The sequence below is a fragment of the Heloderma suspectum genome, chromosome 5 (assembly GCF_057233095.1).
Source record: "Heloderma suspectum isolate Gila_16-S chromosome 5, 16-S_ref, whole genome shotgun sequence".
Classification (NCBI taxonomy): Eukaryota; Metazoa; Chordata; class Lepidosauria; order Squamata; family Helodermatidae; genus Heloderma; species Heloderma suspectum.
Genome location: NC_139462.1, coordinates 124,857,235 through 124,880,533, shown reverse-complemented (window position 1 = coordinate 124,880,533; position 23,299 = coordinate 124,857,235). Strand labels below are relative to the sequence as shown.

General features: G+C 44.7%; 1 protein-coding gene across 6 annotated transcripts in view; it reads right to left on the bottom strand.

Moving 5' to 3' along the window:
• Nucleotides 1-439: 439 nt before the first annotated feature.
• The window catches only part of TIGAR (TP53 induced glycolysis regulatory phosphatase), a 61,454-nt gene continuing 38,594 nt past the window's right edge, over nucleotides 440-23,299 (bottom strand). For all 6 annotated transcript variants that reach the window (XM_084857160.1, XM_084857157.1, XM_084857159.1 and 3 more), the window contains 2 exons: nucleotides 14,720-14,830; nucleotides 440-1,428 (listed from right to left, as the gene is read on the bottom strand). In XM_084857160.1, coding sequence (XP_084713286.1) covers nucleotides 982-1,428; nucleotides 14,720-14,830 — 558 coding nt within the window. In that variant the 3' untranslated portion in view covers nucleotides 440-981. The remainder of the gene's footprint in view (nucleotides 1,429-14,719; nucleotides 14,831-23,299) is intronic.

Here is a 23,299-nt window from a genome sequence, read left to right as displayed (position 1 = left end):
CCTCAGTGTGACCCTGAATGGGCACCCCAAGGTCACTTTGTGCCTTCTCCAGAAGCCATAATAGGGCTTCCCCAATGGCAGAACCCCCTTTCATCAGCCAATGTTGGTTGTTGGTGCCTCAGTCATCAAGAATGGAGTTCACAACAGGACCTCCAGCTGAGAGGTGAACCTGGTTTCACAACTGAAATGACAGATGTGCTTACCAATGAATCGCGCAGCATTTGCACTTCCCCACAAAATCCAGATGGACTGTCTGTTATTTTTCAAAGTGTCACATGCCTTTATCTGTTCATTGATTTCCTTATTAATTTAAATAAATTGTATGTCCACACTAGAGAGCCATCGGATTCCAGTAAATATATCATGCATGCTCAGGAATGTCAGAACAGTAAGGGTACCTGTGGAACCTGAGAGCCACAACAGACAAGACAAACTGCTGTAAACCACGTGTATCTTTATTCAGCTATTTTAAGTTTTCATGCTGTAGAAATAAGATGGAAAGCGAGGCTGAGGTATGAGAGGGAATGGAGGCCCAGCCTCATGGTTGCTCATGCATTCTAAAACAAGGAGACTGATTTAGAATGGAGGCAAATTGGTTCCATAGTGTGAAACCTTGCACGGCAGAAGAGCCAACTCCGAGAAATAAAGGTTTAATAAAATGCTGAGGTACAGAAATAATACACAGGGGGACCATATACATATAAACTCATCTGTACACAAATAGAATACTTTGGTTACTGCAGTACTGACTAAATAGCCAGGGTAATTTCAGTTGTGCATATGAGTAAACAACTGATTATTCTTTTTTGTATGATATCTACCAATAATCAATAGCTGAAGGTCAACTTTCCAAACAAAATGTGTTTACTCCTTTTTTTCATTTTGAGCAAAAAATCCTTTGTCTTCCCAACAGCCATACCACTAAAATAATTTAAAAGAAAACATAATTTTACACTGCATAAATAGATTAATGTTCCAGAGCTACATGCTTTCAGCTGTTATGTCAATTAAATGATCATTTCTATTAAGACAATTGCAGTGGATTCTAGGTGTAATGTTTTCTATCATCTCCAGCTTTACAGTGAACTGACTCATTCCAGTATTGGGACTAACAGAAGACAGTTCAGTCTTTGTCAAAGTGCTTGGTAAAGTGCACTCTAGGTCTGAAATGAAATAGCCAATCCAATTTCTCATGTATGCCCCATGACTCACAACTAGTATGTTTGCATCCAGCACTTCAGCAGCTCCATCAGAATCGGAATGAAATTCCAGTCCATTCCGGTGGTTTGTTAATGAGGTGATACAACTTCTTTCTGCCATTTCTGTGCCATTTCCTTCTGTCATTGGAGAAGCTTGCTTTTCCAGACATGCTTCATGGGCAACAAGGTTGCAAAGATATTCGAAAAAATCCTTGGCGCGTGCTTTTATCTAAAGTAAGAGGGAAGGACAGAACAAAGTGGTTGCAAAGTTATTGAAAATATCCTTTATCTGATGAACTTTCTCATGCTTCTTAAATTCCCTTCTGTGTCTAGAACAAACCCCTTCAAACTCATCTCTTCCATGAAACTTAACTTTATAGCTTTCCTCCCCAGCTGAAACAAGCCCTAATGACATCCAGCTGCATTTGTCCACATTCATTTCTTGTGATTCTTGCCTCTTCCCATTTCTGTTCTACCTTCGTTATAACTTTCACTACTGAAATATGACTGTAAACTCCTTGGGACAGGGAAGCCCTCTTTTATGCCTGTGTTGCTCTTCAAGTTCCCTGTGCAATGATGGCGCTATATATGGCGATGACGGTAATAATAATCAAAGCAGTCTGCATAATATCTCTATCAAATATAATATATGGCATATAAACTGAAATAACTGTGGTATGATTCACACATGCATATGTATTACTAGATGTCTTGTTGCTTGATGACTTGCAGACGAATGTGTGAAGTGATTTTACTAGAAAAGATTGTGTTGCAGGAGATAAGAATGTCATGATCCGTTTATTCTTTTCAGTGGATGGAGAATATCCTTGAGTGTCTCCTGCCCTCACTCCAGTAGGCAAAACTATGTTAATTAGCTTTGTTTAGTCCTCTGTTATGGGAAGAGGCTCCTTCCAGTTCTGGGATGCTGCACAAAAAACTGAGAACATGCTAGATATACTGAAAAAAACATTGGAACTCTAATAGTAATTTTAAATGTGAAGGAGGAAGAAGAAAAGAGAGAAAGTTATTCCCAGGATTTAAATTATTCTGGCAGTTTTGAAAATGTTTTCATGGTATGGCTACCAAGAAGCATGCTTTCCAAGACAGCAATTTGAGAGGACAGATCTTAGAAGTTCAAAGGGTGGCTTGTGGAACTCCTGGGGATCCCAGGATGGATACTGATGTACTATTGAGCAATAAAACAGTGTAATTCCCTATAAAATATAAGACGAAATGGGAATGTTTCCAATCTTACCTAACACCGTAAAAAGTGTTGTTGCTTCCCTCATAAGGGTGTTTGGTCTGAGGTCATTTTTTAGTCTTGGACAAATAAAAAAAAAAATGCCAGCCCACTGAGACCTGAACCCTTTCTCATGCACTATCTGATGAAAGCCTTCCAAGTGGTTTCAAATATTTGATTTGTAGAATCCTGTCTTGACACTAACAGACTGTCCACCACCCTATTATTGGCATTCTAGAATTTGCCACTCAGCATTCAAGAAGAGGAGGAGTCAGGCTAGATTTGGGCCATGAAGAGGTCTCTGATGAATCTCCCCTTATAAAAAGGAACCAACATTTATTTATTACATTTCTATACCACCAAATAGCCAAATCTCTGGTCAACTATCAGGTATGAAACCCAACTCTCCTCGGCCAGTGCAGCCTATTATCTCTACCTCTTCCACTCTCACTGTCCTGAGGTCACCAACACATCCCTATCTGTCCTAGCCAGCCTTCTGGCTTCCTCCTTGCTACTCTGAGCAAAACCTTCTTTCCAAGAAACTATGTAAGCAAGCAATATAGGCAGTCTCAAATCCTTTAGACAAAGTTCCTATTACATAACATAGCCAGCAAAAACAGAACATAGAGCACAACAAAGAAGAAACAATAGCTTATCTAAATGGTTTCCTTAATTCTTCTCTGCTTGGCTGGGGTGAAATTACCAAGCAGGGCTTTAAAAATTGGCAAGTTCTGAGTCTTCTGCTCAAGGCATCAACAAGAGACTGATATGGTGGTACTGCCTAGTTCTAGGCTCTCCACCTCTAGAGCAGCTCTAGCCAAACCATGTCTCCTACACAGCCAGCAGGTTTAAAACAAAAACACAAAAAGAGAAATTCCCAGCTGGTCCCACCTCTTTTATAAATTTAACATTTGCCACCTCTAGGGGGCAGGCTGGGCAAGTCACAATGAACATCAGGCCAAAGATGACCACACCTTCCCCAGGTAACAAAGGGCAGAATCCAATGGACGATGCCCCTGCCAATTCTCTTTTGCCTGCAGATTCTGTTGAGCAAGTGGTGGGTCTCACTGATTCCACTGTACAAGCAGGATCTACTCCTTGCACAACACAGATTTAGTGCTTCCCAAATGAAGCTCTGAAACGAGTGGATTGGGACAGGTCATAGGATCAAAGAACAGTAGGGTTGGAAGGGGCTGATAAGACCACTGAATCCAACCCCCTGCTCAATGCAGGAATCTAAGTCAAAGCATCCCAGACAGATGGCTGTCCAGGCTGATCTTGAATGCCTCCAGCATGGGAGAGCCCACTACCTCTCTAGGAAATTGTTCCACTGTCATATTGCCCTAACAGTCAGGAAGTTTTTCCTGATGTTCAGCTGGAATCTGGCTTCCTGTAACTTGAGCCCATTATTCTGTGTCCTGCATTCTGGGATGATCAAGAAGAGATCCTGGTCTTCCTCTCTGTGACAAACTTTCAAGTACTTGAAGAGAGCTATCCTATCTCCCCTCAGTCTTCTCTTCTCAAGGATAAACATGCCCAGTTCTTTCCGTCCCTCCACATAGGGCTTTGTTTCCAGTCCCCTGATCATCTTCGTTGCCCTCCTCTGAACCCTCTCCAGTTTGACTGCATCCTTCTTAAAGTGTGGTGCCCAAAACTGGACACAGTAATCCAGATGAGGCCTAACCAGTGCTGAGTAGAGGGGAACAAGTACTTCACATGATCTGGAAGCTATACTTCTATTAATGCAGCTGAGAACAGCATGTGCCTTTTTTGCAGCCACATCACATTGTTGGCTTATGTTCAGTTTGTGATCTACAACAATTCCAAGATCCTTCTCGCTTGTATTATTGTTGAGCCACGTATCCTCCATCTTGTAACTGTGCATTTCGTTTCTTTTTCCTAGGTGCAGAACTTGGCATTATCCCTATTAAATGTCATTCTGTTGTTTTCTGCCCAGCGCTCCAGCCTATCAAGATCACTTTGAATTTTGTTTCTGTCTTCCAGGGTATTAGCTATCCCACCCAATTTTATGTCATCTGCAAATCTGATTGGCATTCCCTTCACCTCCTCCTCCAAGTCATTAATACAAATGTTGAAGAGCACTGGGCCCAGAACTGAGCCCTGTGGTACCCCGCTCATGCCCTCTCCCCAGTTTGAGATGATCCCATTGATAAGCACTCTTTGAGTCCAAATCTGTAGCCAACTGTGGATCTGCCTGAGAGTTGTTTCATCTAGCCCACTTTGAGCTAGTTTGCTCATCAGGATATCATGGGGCGCTTTGTCGAAAGCTTTGCTGAAGTCGAGGTATATGATGTCCACAGCATTCCCACAGTCCATAAGGGTGGTTACCTGATCAAAAAATGAGATCAGATTCGTCTGACAGAATTTGTTCTTGACAAATCCATGTTGGCTTCAAGTCATCACTGCATTGTTTTCAAGGTGCTTACAGACTGATTGCTTTATAATCTGCTCCAGAATTTTCCCAGGGATTGCTGTCAGACTGACTGGTCTGTAGTTCCCAGGTTTCTTTTTGCCCTTTTTGAAGATAGGGAAAACATTAGCCCTCCTCCAATCATCTGGCACTTCACCCATCCTCGATGATTGCTCAAAGATAATAGACAGTGGTTCTGAGAGTTCTTCTGCCAGTTCCTTTATTACTCTAGGATGCAGTTCATCTGGCCCTGGAGATTTGAACTCATTCAAAGTAATTAGGTGTTCCTTGACTTAATTGATCTCAAGCTGCAATCCTGCCCCTTCAGCCTGTACTTTGCCTTTGCCAGGGGGCCCATAGACGCTCTTTCAGGAGAAGACTGAGCCAAAGTAGGAATTGAGCACCTCTGCCTTTTCCTTGTCATCTGTTATCATTTTATCCTTATTTAGTAGTTGAACCACCATTTCTTTCCTCTGCCTTTTACTATGCACGTAGCTGAAGAAAGCCTTTTTGTTGCTTTTAGCATCCCTCGCTAACCTCAGCTTGTTCTCAGCTTTAGCCTTTCTGATGCCATCCCAGCAGTTCTGTGCTACCTGCCTGTACTCTTCCTTTGTAGCTCGGCCTTCCTTCCACTTCCTATATGTGTCCTTTTTTGTTTTCAGGTCATCTCTCAGCTTTTTGTGAAGCCACATTGGCTTCTTCTGTTGTCTTCCACCTTTTCTTCTTGTTGGAATTCTTTGTAATTGTGCCTTCAGAATTTCCTTTTTAAAAACTCCCACCCATCTTGGACTCCTTTTCTCGTTAGCGTCGCTTGCCTTGGGACCTTACTGATCATTGTTCTGAGTTTATTAAAATCAGCTTTCCTAAAATCCAGGGTATGCGTTTGGCTACACTTGGCTTTTGCTTCCTTTAGAACCAAGAACTCAAGTATAACATAGTCTCTTTCCCCCAAGAGTTCCTGTAACTGCTACTTTATCCATTAAGTCATCTCTGTTGGTTAGGATCAAGTCAGGGATAGCCGATGCTCCAGTTCCTTCCTCTACTTTTTGTAGGAAGAAATTATGAGCAACACAAGTCAGGAATCTCTTGGAGAGGCCATGTTTTGCAGAATTTGTTTCCCAACAAATATCAGGGAAATTGAACTACTACCATTACTCCTACATCTTGCTTCCTTGAAACACTGGCAATTTGCTTTTCAAAGTTTCATCCTCGTCTTCCCCTAGAGTGGGTGGCCGGTAGTAGACTCCGACCACCAGGTTCCTTTTATTCTTTGTTCCATTTATTTTAACCCAGATGCTCTTGATGGGGCTGCCAAGCTCATCCTCCTGTATTTCTGTGCAGAGATAGGTGTTTTTAACATATAGTGCAACCCCACCTCCCTTTCTGTTCCTCCTGTTCTTTTTGAACAAGTTATATCCTTCAATTGCTATATTCCAGTCATGGGAGTCATCCCACCAAGTCTCAGTTACACCTATTAAGTAATAATTTCCCTCCTGTATTAAGGGTTCAAGTTTGTTCTGTTTGTTTCCCATACTCTGGGCATTAGAATATAGACATGGAAGACCATGTGCTTTATAGTCTGGCTTTCTTCCTACAAGTTTCTGAAGACTATTATTGGGTACTATTAGAGCTAACCTCTCTGTTGCGGTGCATGAGCCTTCATCCATTGTTACCCCCAACTTTACGTCTCCCTCTCCCATAGGCTTAAGTTTAAAGCCCTCTTGATAAAGTTCTTCATTCTGTGGCCAAACACATTCTTCCCAGCCTTTGTGAGGTGCAACCCATCCCTTGCCAACCGCCCATCTTCCAGGAAGTATAGCCCGTGGTCCCAGAATCCAAATCTCTTGTGCCGGCACCACCTTTGTAGCCAGTCATTCACCCGGAGTATTTTTCTTTCCCTTTCTATCCTTCTTCTAACTACTGAAAGGATGGATGAGAAAACTATCTGGGCCCCAAAGTTCTTAAGTTTCCTTCCCAAAGCTTCAAAGTCTGACGTGATTTCTTCGGAGCTCTGCTTTGCCGTATCATTTGTTCCCACATGGATGAGAAGAAAGGGAAACCTGTCAGTGGGCTTTATGAGTGTGGGCAACCCTTCAGTCACGTCTCTAATCCGTCATCCTAGGAGACAGCATACCCAGCGAGTCCATGGCTCTTCGTGACAATGTGATCTCCACGGACCTGCCCTGTTCCAGAAATGAGCATCTTTGTTTGTTTCTAGTTGGCCCAGAAGCACTAAATCTTGGTTCAGCAAGCAGTGGGGGCCGCTTGCAGATGGAATAAGTCTCTTATGCCCCACCGCTTGCAGTGGGGCATAAGAGACTCGGCGGAGGAGTGAGCCCCCCATTGAATTCTGCTCAAAGTCAATTAACATTTATATTGATAACCCATGAGAGAAATGGGGTTTAGGCAGAAATGTGTTTACAAAGAGAGCCTGGTCAGGGAAAAAGGTGTGAAAAGTCATTCACTGGGTGAGACAAACCCAGTTGGACAACGGAAATGGAAATGAAAATAAATACAAACGTATCTATCAATTAGGACTAACTGCCTTGTAAGATTTGCTGTCTCCCCAAATGGAGTTTGGTACCTTATAGCAGCTAGCAGGACATCATAGCCAACATGGCTTATCAAAACGATTCTCAGCCCAAGCTCAATTTGTCTGATTTAGTTGCAGCTATGAAAAATGCTTGAGCAGTTGCTTCTCATGTTTTAGGAAGAAATTAGAACTATTTGGAGAAGAGAGAATAATATGTTTTTCTCTTGAAAGAGATTATGTATTGAAATACACTAGGAATAAAAGAACAACCATAAGAACACAAGAGGAGCCATGCTGGATCAGACCAAAGGTCCATCTAGTTCAGCATTCTGTTCACACAGTGGCCAACCAGCTGTTGACCGGGAACCCACAAGCAGGGCATGAGCACAACAGCACCCTCCCACCCATGTTCCCCAGCAACTGGTGTACACAGGCATACTGCCTCTGATGCTGGAGGTAGCACATAACCATCAGGACTAGTAGCCATTGATAGTCTTCCCCACTAGGGAATTTATCTAACCCCCTTTTAGTCATCCAAATTGGTGGCCATCACTACATCTTGAGGTAGCTAATTCCATAGTTTAACTATGCACTGTGTGAAGTACTTCCTTTTATCTGTCCTGAATGTCCACCAATCAGTTTCATGGGATGACCTCAGGTTCTAGTATTACGAGAGAGGGAGAAAAATATCTCCCTGTCCACATTCTCCACACCATGCATAATTTTGTACACCTCTATGATGTCTCCCCTTACCCTCCTTTTTTCCAGGCTAAACAATCCCAGCTGTGGTAACCTTCCCTCATAGGGGAGATGCTCCAGCCCCTTGATCATTTTAGTTTCCCTTTTCTACATCTTTTCCAGCTCTACAATATCTTTTTTTAGGTGTGGTGACCACAACTGTATACAGTATTCTAAATGTGGTCACACCATAGATTTGTATAAATCTACTGGCAGTTTTATTCTCAATTCCTTTTCTAATTATGCCTAACATAGAGCTGTTTTCTTTTTGTGCAATATAAAAAATATCCACAAAGCAGTAATTTCCAAATGGTGTGCTGGCGTTCTCTAGTATGTTGTGAGAAGGGATAAACTGTGTTTTGAAACATTAAGCCACCATGTGGGATGTATCCACCACTCTACGTTCCTTGGAGTGGGGATGCCCCACAGAGTTTTCTTCACCCTTCTTCCTGCCAATATATTGACAGTGACATCATTCTGAGAGAGGGATAAAGAAACTCTTCGAGTTCCTTACATAGTTCATGCTGCAGTTGACAAGTAGGAGAAAATTCCAGAATGAGAACCACTGTACAGAAAAGCACAGTTGCATCACTGAACCCTCACTGACTGGGCAAAGGAGAAAGCAGACTAGGAGGCAACATTTTAACTGAGGCATCCTGTAGTTGCAGGGAGGATGCCTTTCCACTATTGGTTGGGGGACTGATCAAGAAAACATGTATGTGTCTTTTTGATGCCCCCAATTTTAATCTGAAAAACAACTGTGATCCAGATATCAAACATCTGGGAAACCCTGCCTTAGAACTTGTTTTTCTTTAATGTTCATCTATTGCTTTTAGGTCAACATTTATGGCATAATCACTGTGTAGTTCAGCAGGACTGTTTGTGGTTATTATCATTCAGTGGGAAGAAACTGCTGGTTGCAGTGCATGATTTATGCAATGCATGGGCATACTTCCATCCAGTAGCTGTCCCCACCCCCTTCATGGATCACTGCCTTGTTGTGGCGAAGGGGCTTGTGTAACTCAGTGAAGCCATAAGCTATGCCGTGCAGGGCCACCCAAAACGGACAGGTCATGGTGGAGAGTTCTGACAAAATGTGGTCCACTGGAGAAGGAAATGGCAACCCACTCCAGTATTCTTGCCAAGAAAACCCCATGGAATGTATCACAAGGCTAAAAGATATGACGCCAGAAGATGAGCCCCTCAGGTCGGAAGGTGTCCAATATACTACTGGGGAAGAGCAGAGGGAATTTCCAAGTAGCGCCAGAAAGAGTGAAGCGGCTGGGGCAAAGCTGAAAGGACACTCAGCTGTGTATGTGTCTGGTGGTGAAAAGAAAGTCCGATGCTGTAAAGAACAATATTGTTTAGGAACCTGGAATGTAAGATCAATGAATCAAGGTAAGCTGGAGGTGGTCAAACATGAGATGGCAAGATTGAACATCGAAATCTTGGGAATCAGCGAACTAAAATGGACAAGCATGGGCGAATTTAATTCAGGTGACCATTATATCTACTATTGTGGGCAAGAATCCCTTAGAAGAAATGGAGTAGCACTCATAGTCAATAAAAGGGTGGGAAAAGCAGTACTGGGGTACAATCTCAAAAATGATAGAATGATCTCAGTACGAATCCAAGGCAAACCATTCAACATCACAGAAATTCAAGTCTATGCCCCAACCACAGATGCTGAAGAAGCTGAGTTTGATCGGTTCTATGAAGACCTACAACACCTTCTAGAACTAACACCAAAAAAAGATGTCCTCTTCATCATAGGGGATTGGAATGCTAAAGTAGGAAGTCAAGAAATCACCGGGATAACAGGCAAGCATGGCCTTGGTGTACAAAATGAAGCAGGACAAAGGCTAATAGAGTTTTGCCAAGAGAACACGCTGATCATAGCAAACACTCTTTTCCAACAGCACAAGAGGCGACTCTACACATGGACATCACCAGATAGTCAATATCGAAATCACACTGATTATGTCCTTTGCAGCCAAAGATGGAGAAGCTCCATACAGTCAGTCAAAACAAGACCTGGAGCTGACTGGCTCAGATCATGAGCTGCTTCTTGCAAAATTTCGGCTTAAATTGAAGAACTTAGGGAAAACCACTAAACCATTCAGGTATGACCGAAATCATATCCTATACAGTGGAGGTGACAAATAGATTTAAGGGATTAGACCTGATAGACAGAGTGCCTGAGGAACTATGGACGGAGGTCCGTAACATTGTTCAGGAGGCAGCAACTCAATCCATCCCAAAGAAAGAGAAATGCAAGAAAGCCAAGTGGCTGTATGATGAGGCTTTACAAGTAGCTGAGGAAAGAAAGTAACCGAAAAGCAAGGGAGAAAGGGGGAAGATATCTCCAACTGAATGCAGATTTCCAGAGAATAGCAAGGACAGACAAGAAGGCCTTCTTAAATGAACAATGCAAAGAAATCGAAGAAAACAATAGAATGGGAAAGACTAGAGATCTTTTCAAGAAAATCGGAGATATCAAGGGAACGTTTTGTGCAAAGATGGGCATGATAAAGGACAAAGAAGGCAGGGACCTAACAGAAGCAGATGAGATTAAGACGAGGTGGCAAGAATACACAGAAGAACTATACAGGAAAGATCTGAATGTCCCTGATAGCCATGACAGTGCAGTCACGGAACCTGAGCCGGACATCGAGAGTGAAGTCAAGTGGGCCTTAGGAAGCATTACTAACAACAAAGCTAGCGGAGATGATAGTATTCCAGCTGAGCTATTTAAAATCCTAAAAGATGATGCTGTTAAAGCACTGCACTCAATATGCCAACAAATTTGGAACACTCAGAAATGGCCACAGGACTGGAAAATGTCAGTTTACATTCCAATTCCAAAGAAGGGCAATGCCAAAGAGTGTTCAAACTACCGTACAATTGCGCTCATTTCACATGCCAGCAAGGTGATGCTCAAAATCCTACAAGCTAGGCTTCAGCAGTATGTGAACCGAGAACTACCGGAAGTACAAGCTGGGTTTCGAAGAGGCAGAGGAACTAGAGATCAAATCGCCAACATTCGCTGGATCATGGAGAAAGCAAGAGAATTCCAGAAAAACATCTATTTCTGCTGCATTGACTACGCTAAAGCCTTTGACTGTGTGGGTCACAACAAACTGTGGCAAATTCTTAAAGTGATGGGAGTACCAGACCACCTTACCTGTCTCCTGAGAAACCTGTACGAGGGTCAAGAAGCAACAGTAAGAACCGGACATGGAACAACCGATTGGTTCAAAATTGGGAAAGGAGTACGACAGGGCTGTATATTGTCACCCTGCTTATTTAATTTATATGCAGAGTACATCATGAGAAACGCCGGGTTGGATGAATCACAGGTCGGAATTAAGATTGCTGGGAGAATTATCCACAACCTCCGATATGCAGACGATACCACCCTAATGGCAGAAAGCGAAGAGGATCTTAAGAGCCTCTTGTTGAGGGTGAAACTGGAGAGTGCAAAAGCTGGTTTGAAACTCAACATTAAAAAAACTAAAATCATGGCATCTGGCCCCATCACTTCCTGGCATATAGAAGGGGAAGAAATGGAAGCAGTGACAGATTTTATTTTCTTGGGCTCCAAGATCACCGCAGACGGTGACTGCAGCCATGAAATTAAAAGACGCTTGCTCCTTGGGAGGAAAGCTATGGCAAACCTAGACAGCATAGTAAGAAGCAGAGACATCACCTTGCCGACAAAGGTTCGTATAATCAAAGCTATGGTTTTCCCAGTAGTAACGTATGGCTGTGAGAGCTGGACTATAAGGAAGGCTGAGTGCCAAAGAATTGATGCCTTTGAACTGTTGTGCTGGAGTAGACTCTTATGAGACCCCTGGACTGCAAGGAGGTCAAATCAGTCCATCCTAAAGAAAATCAACCCTGAGTGCTCATTGGAAGGACAGATACTGAAGCTGAAGCTCAAATATTTTGGCGAAGAGAAAAGTCACTGGAAAAGACCCTGATGCTGGGAAAGATTGAAGGCAAAAGGTGAAGGGGAGGGCAGAGGATGAGATGGCTAGATAGCATCACTGATGCAATGAATATGGACTTGAGCACACTCTGGGAGAGAGCGCAGGACAGGAAGGCCTGGCGTGCTATGGTCCATGGGGTCACGAAGAGTCGGACATGACTGAACGACTGAACAACAACAAGCTGTCCCCACAGACACACCACTGATGCTGCAGTTTCAAGTGCTGGCTGGTAGTGCTTTGTGCATGCTCAGTGGTTGCTTTTTCTGCTGCTGCTGCACTTTCTTCTCTCAGCTCAGATAGTAGGGCAGGCACCAAGCAGGGCATCTGGGAGGACTACTTTGACCGAGTATCATACATAGTCATTATTGGTTCCTGAACCAATCAGGAGCCAGCCACTGATTTTAATGTGTGGCTGTGGGTGTCACTGAGCCTTGGCCTATCCTTATTATTAATAAATTGAGATAACCTGAGAGCAGTGTGTGTGTGGAGGAAATGCACCAGAAGACCATTGTATTTTGAGGAGATAGGAGAGTGGTGTGCCAGAATTGTTCCTTGCATGCCTGAATCTCCTGGAGAAACTTAAAAACCCATCCCCCTTAAGAACTCTCAAGCCTTTAGGCTGGAGGCTTTGCTTTCCAAGGTCAGTTGTCTGCTTTGGAGTGTACAATCTTGAATCAATTAGGTTGGCCACTGTCCACTTGGTTTAGCTTATCTTTTGAGCAGTACAAGAATGTATGAGCAGTACAAGAATACACAAGACCTCAGAATCTGACCATCACCCAGGTGTGATTAATTAGGGTGCTCCTCAAACCTGCACATAGCAACAGAAGAACTCAAGTATAAAAGTTGCCAGAGACTTGCCCACAGTAAGCTTCGACGCACACGTGGACCATGGAAGTGGTGCGTACCGACGGGGTCTCTCTGAGAGACTGGGGTCTCTCTGTTGTCATTCACCTGGAGCTCCTGACAACTGAAAGGGGAAGTAAGCTATCTTGCTCAATATCAGTATTTTATGTTGCTCTGTATCACTTTGCCTGCTCTGTAATAAAATTCTTGACGTCTATCCAATTGTGCATTTATTGCTTCTGAATGCTAGAAGAACCTTTGCCTCTTGGCAAAACTCTGTGTGTGTGTGTGTGTGTGAGAGAGAGAGAGAGAGAGAGAGAGAGGTAGAGGTGGCGAGGGGTGAGAATGGAATCCATACACCGGAGGGAAGCAGCATCCAGCCAGCAGGGTGGTACAATGCTTTGTATTTGTGTCTGTGCGTAAGAACTAGTGTCTGGGGGTAGGGGACAAAGCTCCTTGCTTTTTTCTTTCTTTCTTCAAACTAGCAGATTGTGTGAGCAATTACGGGTTGTGTACATAGTGCCCCATGAACCTCTAACACCTCACCATTTCATTTTTCCTATTCCCCCTTCCCCCATTTTTAACTTTGAAGGTGTCTTAGAAGGCACCAAACCCTTGCCAATTCTTTTACAATTTGTTTTTCAATCGTTTCCTTTAAAAAAAAAAAAAGTAATTTTCTCTCATTGGTTTTCCTTTTCTGTGCAATGGGTTGCTGCTGTGGATTCAAAAGACTGCTTTTGTGTGTTGTTGTGTGGATCTCTCACTTCCAACGCTCTTCTTTGCAGGCCTGATCTCAAAGTTTTCCTCAGCTTACCTTCTCAGTGCTTTGAGTTGCTGCTGTAGACTTAAAAGTCTGTTTTTGTATGTATCTCTCCCCCTGCCCTTTGCTTTGTTCTGAACACTTTTTTCAAGGCTGAGTCTTGCTAGACAAGCTACGCTTCTGAATGTTTTGGAGCCAAACTCCTTGTTCAAGAATTGGGGTGACTATAAGGTGGTGGAAATCACTCAGCTTTTCTTCAGCACAGAACCCTGTTTGGCAGCACCCAACCCTTCTGAACCAAGCTATGAAACTATTCAGTTTATTTAGATGCCATGTAATTGTAATGCAATTAACTGTAATGCATTAACTGTCCTTAGGGACTTTGCAAGTGAGGAGGATGAGGAAACACTAGATCTAGTTTTCTCCTATTACTGTGACCCTTTGGCCCTGCCTACCATTAGCCCCACCAATCACAATGAGCACCAGCCACCACTGACTGCAGCCAAGAATTTTGTGTTTATATTTGAAAAGAGTAAGTGAACATCAGTTTTCTTCACCCCTACTGTTTCTGGCCACATACAGATCTTCCTTTTACCAATCTCTTTCTCAGTTTGGCTTCTCCTCTCAGATTTTCCCTTCTGGCTTTCTCCTCTTCTCTTGCTTCTTCTTTTTCTAGGCCCCTGTTTTTTCTACCCCTCCTCCCTTAGGTCCTCCTGCTTGCTTTACCGGTCCCTAAGATCAAAGCAGCTCAGCCAATGGCAACTGGAGACCCTTCAGTAATACTGCCATTCTGTGGCAGTAGGTCGGTTTAGCCAGCCACTGCCACAGGCTTCATCAACCAACACTATCACAAAATGCATGACACACAGTTACTAAATAATGGCCCAGGAAAGGTATAGGCTGGACTTGTGATATAAAAAATACATGTTTCTAACATTTCTGCATGGCTGGACAAATTGCAAAGAAGAAATAATACTTACTTCATCTAGTGTTTCGCCTCCCGGAGGTGTAAAAGACGGACACTGCTCCCCAGCAGCTTTAGCCATAATCTTGAGATCACTCAGGGGCCTCCCTTCTGCCACTCCATATTTCTGTCAGAAAATGGTGGCATTTTAAGTGACTGTGATGCAAATCAAATACAAAGTGTGCTGGAAGGAATCCCAAGACCTTCATTCCCCCCTGGTCAAGAGGCAAGGCCCTTCACTTGTGGCACCATCTTCATTTAAAAGATTCGGGGGGGGGGGGTGTTACATTAAACAGACTTCTGCCTAATACTGGCTAGTAAAACTGTCTTCTGCCAGGTAACCAATATTGGGGGCCTGAAAAGTTAGGTTCTACCAGGTTCTACCCCTGGCCCATCAGATTATACTAGGCTCCATATGTACCTTATCAGGTTTTGCTATGGCCCTGCCCAGGGTTCAGTACTTAAGGAATCACTACAGAAAACTGCAGACTGTGGAAAAGGTGCTAGATGAGTCAACCATGTGAGCCAGGGAAGACCATTTTTAATTATATTTGATTTTTTTAAACTGTCCATTTTAGAACTAATTCTTCAACTATCAGGCTTATAGCCAGAACTATTATTGTGAGTGGGCCTAAAGCAGGAATGGGGAATCCTTCTTGGCCCAAGAGCTGTATGGCCACCTGGGAAACCTCTCAGGGGCTGCATGCCATCAGTGGGTGGGGCCAGAGGCAAAGCCCAATGTGGGTAGAGCCAGCTCACTCTCTCTCACACACATGCATACCCACTGACACACACACACACTTCGCACTTTCATTAGCACCCCAAAAACCAAGCTAAAAATCAAACTCAAAATTGCACTTTCAGATGCCATCCTAAAAGCTTCAGAAACCAATGAGGCGCTTTCTACATCCCACAGTGCAGAGCTCTGGAAAGAAATGAAGGGCAGTGTAGTCTTCTAAAGAAGACTGAAGCACTCTAAAAATGCAAAGTGCTTACAGGAAGGTCAGGAAGAGGGCAGAAAAAAACTGGAACACAAACAATGCATTAGGGCATTGTTGGATAAATGTTGCAAAAACAGAGTAAGGGCAAGGGAGGGGCAGAGTAAGGATAAGGGGGAGGCTGTCTAGCCACGGGAAGCTGGGGCGGGGGATGCTGGATGACACATATGAAGTGTCGGAACAGCACTTCCGCCCACCCCATCCCTAGGAATGCCCTGTTTTCGCTGCTCCATGCTCCTCTTATGAGCGTGGGGCTGATCCATGCTGCCTTGGGAGGGGGTGGAGATCGGTTCTCAGGGAACTGACCGCAGAGTGCAGGCTCTGAGGTCAGTTCCTGAGAATCGACCTATCCTATGGCCATCTAGCCACTGACTAACAGCCATAGGATTGCACCCTTAATTTCTTAATTTAAATTGAATTAATTTTATACTAAATTCTAAAAGTGTTATTCTAAATGAAGTGTTAGGGCTCATCTAGGCCCTACATTCTATGGTGATCTTTTTGTCAAAAACAAGTCCTGCCAGATGAATCTGATCTCATTTTTGGATCAAGTTACCTCCCTTGTGGACCATGGGAATGCTGTAGACATCATATACCTCGACTTCAGCAAAGCTTTCGACAATGTGCCCCATGATCTCCTGATGAGCAAACTAGCTCTAAGTGGGCTAGATGAAACAACGATCCGGTGGATCCACAGTTGGCTACAGAATCGGACTCAAAGAGTGCTTATCAATGGCACCTTCTCAAACTGGGGAGAGGTAATGAGTGGGGTACCACAGGGCTCAGTCCTGGGCCCAGTGCTCTTCAACATTTGTATTAATGACTTGGAGGAGGAGGTGCAGGGAATGCTGATCAAATCTGCAGATGACACAAAATTGGGCGGGATAGCTAATACTTTGGAAGACAGAAACAAAATTCAAAGTGATCTGGATAGACTGGAGCGCTGGGCAGAAAACAACAGAATGACATTTAATAGGGATCAATGCCAAGTTCTGCACCTAGGAAAAAGAAACCAAATGCACAGTTACAAGATGGGGGATATGTGGCTCAACAACACTACAAGCGAGAAGGATCTGGGAATTGTTGTTGATCACAAGCTGAATATGAGCCAACAATGTGATGTTGCTGCAAAAAAGGCACATGCTCTTTTGGACTGCATTAATAGAAGCATAGCTTCCAAATCCTGGGAAGTACTAGTTCCCCTCTTCTCAGCACTGGTTAGGCCTCATCTGGAGTACTGTGTCCAGTTCTGGGCACCACACTTGAAGAAGGATGCAGACAAACTGGAGAGGATTCAGAGGAGGGCAACAAAGATGATCAGGGGACTAGAAACAAAGCCCTATGAAGAAACACTGAAAGAACTGGGCATGTTTAGCCTTGAGAAGAGAAGACTGAGGGGAAATATGGTAGTACTCTTCAAGTACTTGAAAGGTTGTCATACAGAAGAAGGCCAGGATCTCTTCTTGATCCTCCCAGAGTGTAGGACACGGAATAATGGGCTCAAGTTACCGGAAGCCAGATTCCGGCTGAACATCAGGAGAAAATTCTTGACTGTTAGAGCAATACGACAATGGAACCAATGACCTAGGGAGGTGGTGGGCTCTCCCACACTGGAGGCATTCAAGACGAGGCTGGACAGCCATCTGTCAGGGATGCTCTGACCTGGATTCCTGCATTGAGCAGGGGGTTGGACTCGATGGCCTTGTAGGCCCCTTCCAATCCTACTATTCTATGATTCTATGAAAAACAGAACTGAGAATGGGGATACTTTTCTCCTTCTGGCCTCTGACTTCTAAGGCCCTGAGGCTCTTCTATGACCCTGAGGCTCTGATCTCCAGCATGATCAGAGGGTACAATCCAGAAATAGTATAGTATTTTCTGCCCACTGCTCTCATTTGTCACTGCTGACATTAAATGGGAGAGGAAGCAAGCAAGATAGAAGAGGCAAGGGAGAGAAAGTAACGAAACAGAGCATACAAGAACAAAAATGTCAATGAGGGATTTATTGATTCAGGATGAGAGATTTCTTGCAGCTCCCCCTCCCTGGCAGGGCAATTGGATAAAATCCTGCTTGTACATTTTCCCTTATATAATCACAGGAGCACAGAAAGGCTCTTATTTCCTTTGTCATCACACAGTATGGAAAGGGAGCAAACTGCCTATTGAGAGATGGCTCTCGCCCTTCACTGGATGGCTGCAACTGTGAATTTCCCATGAGGGAAGATCTCTCTCTCCATTTTATTTATTTATTTATTAAATTTATTAATTGCCCACCTGGCTGGTCACCCAGCCACTCTAGGCGATGTACAAAGTATACAATAAAACAGTTTAAAACAATAAAATTCTACAGTAAAAACATTTTCTAAAATACCCTAACCCATCCCAAATGCCTGCTTGAACAAACACGTTTTTAATGCGTGGCGGAAGCTCATTAAAGAGGGGGCATGGCGGAGTTCCCTAGGGAGAGAGTTCCACAGAGTGGGGGCCTCCACAGAGAAGGCCCTATCCCTTGCCCCCACCAGTCTAGCTGTCCTGGCTGATGGGACAGAGAGAAGGCCATCCAAGGCTGATCTTGTTAAGCGGCCTGCCTGGTGTTGCTGGAGGCGCTCCTTATGATAGGCTGGGCCGGAACCATATAGGGTTTTAAAGGTCAAAACCAACACCTTGAATTTGGCCCGGAAAACAATTGGTAACCAGTGCAACTCCTTCAGCACTGGAGTAATGTGATCTTGCCGGCGGCTGCCTTTAATCAGGCGAGCCACCGTGTTCTGTACCAGCTGCAGCTTCCGAACCGTCTTCAAGGGTAACCCCATGTACAGCGCATTGTTGTTGTTGTTCAGTCGTGTCCGACTCTTCGTGACCCCATGGACCATAGCACGCCAGGCCTTCCTGTCCTGCGCTCTCTCCCGGAGCGTGCTCAAGTTCATATTCATTGCATCCGTGATGCTATCTAGCCATCTCATCCTCTGCCGTCCCCTTCTCCTTTTGCCTTCAGTCTTTCCCAGCATCAGGGTCTTTTCCAGTGACTTTTCTCTTCGCATTAGGTGGCCAAAATATTGGAGCTTCAGCTTCATTATCTGTCCTTCCAATGAGCACTCAGGGTTGATTTCCTTTAGGATGGACTGATTTGACCTCCTTGCAGTCCAGGGCACTCGTAAGAGTCTTCTCCAGCACCACAGTTCGAAAGCATCAATTCTTCGGCGCTCAGCCTTCCTTATAGTCCAGCTCTCACAGCCATGCATTACTACTGGGAAAACCATAGCTTTGATTAGACGGACCTTTGTCGGCAAGGTGATGTCTCTGCTTCTTACTATGCTGTCTAGGTTGGCCATAGCTTTCCTCCCAAGGAGCAAGCGTCTTTTAATTTCATGGCTGCAGTCACCGTCTGCGGTGATCTTGGAGCCCAAGAAAATAAAATCTGTCACTGCTTCCATTTCTTCCCCTTCTATATGCCAGGAAGTGATGGGGCCAGATGCCATGATTTTAGTTTTTTTAATGTTGAGTTTCAAACCAGCTTTTGCACTCTCCAGTTTCACCCTCAACAAGAGGCTCTTGAGATCCTCTTCGCTTTCTGCCATTAGGGTGGTATCGTCTGCATATCGGAGGTTGTTGATAATTCTCCCAGCAATCTTAATTCCGACCTGTGATTCATCCAACCCGGCATTTCTCATGATGTACTCTGCATATAAGTTAAATAAGCAGGGTGACAATATGCAGCCTTGTCGTACTCCTTTCCCAATTTTGAACCAATCGGTTGTTCCATGTCTGGTTCTTACTGTTGCTTCTTGACCCTCGTACAGGTTTCTCAGGAGACAGGTAAGGTGGTCTGGTACTCCCATCACTTTAAGAATTTGCCACAGTTTGTTGTGATCCACACAATCAAAGGCTTTAGCGTAGTCAATGAAGCAGAAATAGACGTTTTTCTGGAATTCTCTTGCTTTCTCCATGATGCAGCGAATGTTGGCGATTTGATCTCTAGTTCCTCTGCCTCTTCTAAACCCAGCTTGTACTTCCGGTAGTTCTCGGTTCGCATACTGCTGAAGCCTAGCTTGTAGGATTTTGAGCATCACCTTGCTGGCATGTGAAATGAGCGCAATTGTACGGTAGTTTGAACACTCTTTGGCGTTGCCCTTCTTTGGAATTGGAATGTAAACTGACCTTTTCCAGTCTTGTGGCCACTGTTGAGTGTTCCAGATTTGTTGGCATATTGAATGCAGCACTTTAACAGCATCATCTTTTAGGATTTTAAATAGCTCGGCTGGAATACTGTCATCTCCGCTAGCTTTATTGTTACTAATGCTTCCTAAGGCCCACTTGACTTCACTCTCTAGGATGTCCGGCTCAAGTTCAGTGACCGCACTATCATGGCTATCAGGGACATTCAGATCTTTCCTGTATAGTTCTTCTGTGTATTCTTGCCACCTCTTCTTAATCTCATCTGCTTCTGTTAGGTCCCTGCCTTCTTTGTCCTTTATCATGCCCATCTTTGCACAAAACGTTCCCTTGAGATCTCCAATTTTCTTGAAGAGATCTCTAGTCTTTCCCATTCTGTTGTTTTCCTCGATTTCTTTGCATTGTTCACTTAAGGCCTTCTTGTCTCTCCTTGCTATTCTCTGGAACTCTGCATTCAGTTGGGTATATCTTCCCCTTTCTCCCTTGCTTTTCGCTTCCCTTCTTTCGTGAGCTACTTGTAAAGCCTCATCATACAGCCACTTGGCTTTCTTGCATTTCTTTTTCTTTGGGATGGATTTCGTTGCTGCCTCCTGAACAATGTTACGGACCTCCGTCCATAGTTCCTCAGGCACTCTGTCTATCAGGTCTAATCCCTGAAATCTATTCCTCACCTCCACTGTATATTCATCTGGGATATGATTTAGGTCATACCTGAACGGTTTAGTGGTTTTCCCGACGTTCTTCAATTTAAGCCGAAATTTTGCAAGAAGCAGCTCATGATCTGAGCCACAGTCAGCTCCAGGTCTTGTTTTGACTGACTGTATGGAGCTTCTCCATCTTTGGCTGCAAAGGACATAATCAATCTGATTTCGATATTGACCATCTGGTGACGTCCATGTGTAGAGTCGCCTCTTGTGCTGTTGGAAAAGAGTGTTTGCTATGATCAGCATGTTCTCTTGGCAAAACTCTATTAGCTTTTGTCCTGCTTCATTTTGTACACCAAGGCCATGCCTGCCTGTTATCCCGGTGATTTCTTGACTTCCTACTTTAGCATTCCAATCCCCTATGATGAAGAGGACGTCATTTTTTGGTGTTAGTTCTAGAAGGTGTTGTAGGTCTTCATAGAACCGATCAACCTCAGCTTCTTCGGCATCAGTGGTTGGGGCATAGACTTGAATTACTGTGATGTTGAATGGTTTGCCTTGGATTCGTACTGAGATCATTCTATCATTTTTCAGATTGTACCCCAGTACTGCTTTTCCCACCCTTTTGTTGACTATGAGTGCTACTCCATTTCTTCTAAGGGATTCTTGCCCACAATAGTAGATATGATGGTCACCTGAATTAAATTCGCCCATGCCTGTCCATTTTAGTTCGCTGATTCCCAAGATTTCGATGTTCAATCTTGCCATCTCATGTTTGACCACCTCCAGCTTACCTTGATTCATTGATCTTACATTCCAGGTTCCTAAACAATATTGTTCTTTACAGCATCGGATTTTCTTTTCACCACCAGACACATCCACAGCTGAGTGTCCTTTCGGGTTTGGCCCAGCCGCTTCACTCTTTCTGGCGCTACTTGGAAATACCCTCTGCTCTTCCCCAGTAGCATATTGGACACCTTCCGACCTGAGGGGCTCATCTTCCGGCGTCATATCTTTTAGCCTTGTGATACGTTCCATGGGGTTTTCTTGGCAAGAATACTGGAGTGGGTTGCCATTTCCTTCTCCAGTGGACCACATTTTGACCTGTCCGTCTTGGGTGGCCCTGCACAGCATAGCTTATGGCTTCACTGAGTTACGCAAGCCCCTTCGCCACAACAAGGCAGTGAAGAGCGCATTACAGTAATCTAAACGAGAGACCAGGGCATGTACTACCGATGGGAGCAGATGGTCGGGAAGGTAGGGGCACGGCCGCCGTATCAGATGGAGTTGATACAGCGCTGTCCGGCTCACAGCTGACACCTGAGCTTCCATGGACAGCTGGGAGTCTAAAATGACCCCCAGGCTGCGGACCTGGTCTTTCAAGGTTAGCTGTACCTCATTCAACACCAGGTCAACATCCCCCAACCTCCTCTTGTCTCCCACCAAAAGTACCTTGGTCTTCTCAGGGTTCAGCTTCAGCTTATTCCTCCCCATCCAGTCACTCACTGTCTCCAGACATTTGGACAGGGATTCTACGGCCAGCCTTAGTGAAGAACTGAACAAGAGGTAGACCTGCATGTCATCCGCATATTGATGACACCGCACCCCAAACCTCCTGATGATAGTCCCCAGCAGCTTCACATAGATGTTAAATAGCATTGGGGAAAGGATGGAACCCTGTGGCACCCCACAAGAGCGGCCATGGGTCCGAAACCTCCTCTCCCAGTGCTACCCTCTGGTACCTGCCGGAGAAGAAGGACCGGAACCACCGCAATACGGTGTCTCTAATGCCCAACCCCTCCAGGCGGTCCAAGAGGATACCGTGGTCAACGGTATCAAAAGCCGCTGAGAGGTCGAGGACAACAAGGAAGGAGCATTCACCCCTATCCAGAGCCCTCCTCATATCATTCACCAAGGCGACCAAGGTCGTTTCTGTCCCATGCCCAGGCCTGAAGCCAGACTGAAATGGGTCTAGATAATTGGCTTCTTCCAAGTCTTCAGCTGCATCGCCACCACCCGCTCAATCACCTTGCCCCAAAATGGCAGATTCAAGACTCGGCAAAAGTTGTTCAGAACTTGGGGATCCCAGGAGGTCTTTCTTTAAGTGTGGTCTAATCACTGCCTCCTTGAGGGCTGATGGCATCACTCCCTCCTCAAGGGAGGCATTCACCACTGCCCTGATCCCCTCACCCAGTCTCTTTCTGCAGCCCATAACGAGCCAAGATGGGCAAGGATCAAGTAAGCAGGTGGTCGGCCTTACAGATGAAAGCACCTTGTCCACTTCATCAGAAGGAAAAAGCTGGAACCAATCCCACAAAACCGGTTTACCACAGACTGCCTCTTGCTCACTAATTGTATCCACAGCGCATGGAATAACACTCCTAATCCGATCAATTTTATCTGCAAAGTGCCTTGCCAAGGCCTCACAGGAGGCCTTAAAATGCTCCAGTGGTTCCGGAGCCACTGGACTGACCAGGCACCAGACCACTTGGAACAGCCTCCTGGGACAGCACTCTGCAGACGTGATGGAGGCAGCATAATATTCCTTTTTTGCTGCCTTCACCGCCACGTGATAGGCTGAAGATACAGCTCTAGCCCGTCTCTGATGGTCTTTGGAGCGAGACTTCCACCACAGGCGCTCTAGCCGTCTCACCTCCTGTTTCAGAGCTCGTAACTGTGGATTAAACCATGGTGCAGTCCGAGCCAGGTTCAGGGGGAGAGGGCGTTTCGGAGCCACCCGATCTAATGCCCCAGTGATTGCGGCATTCCAGCCACCCACCA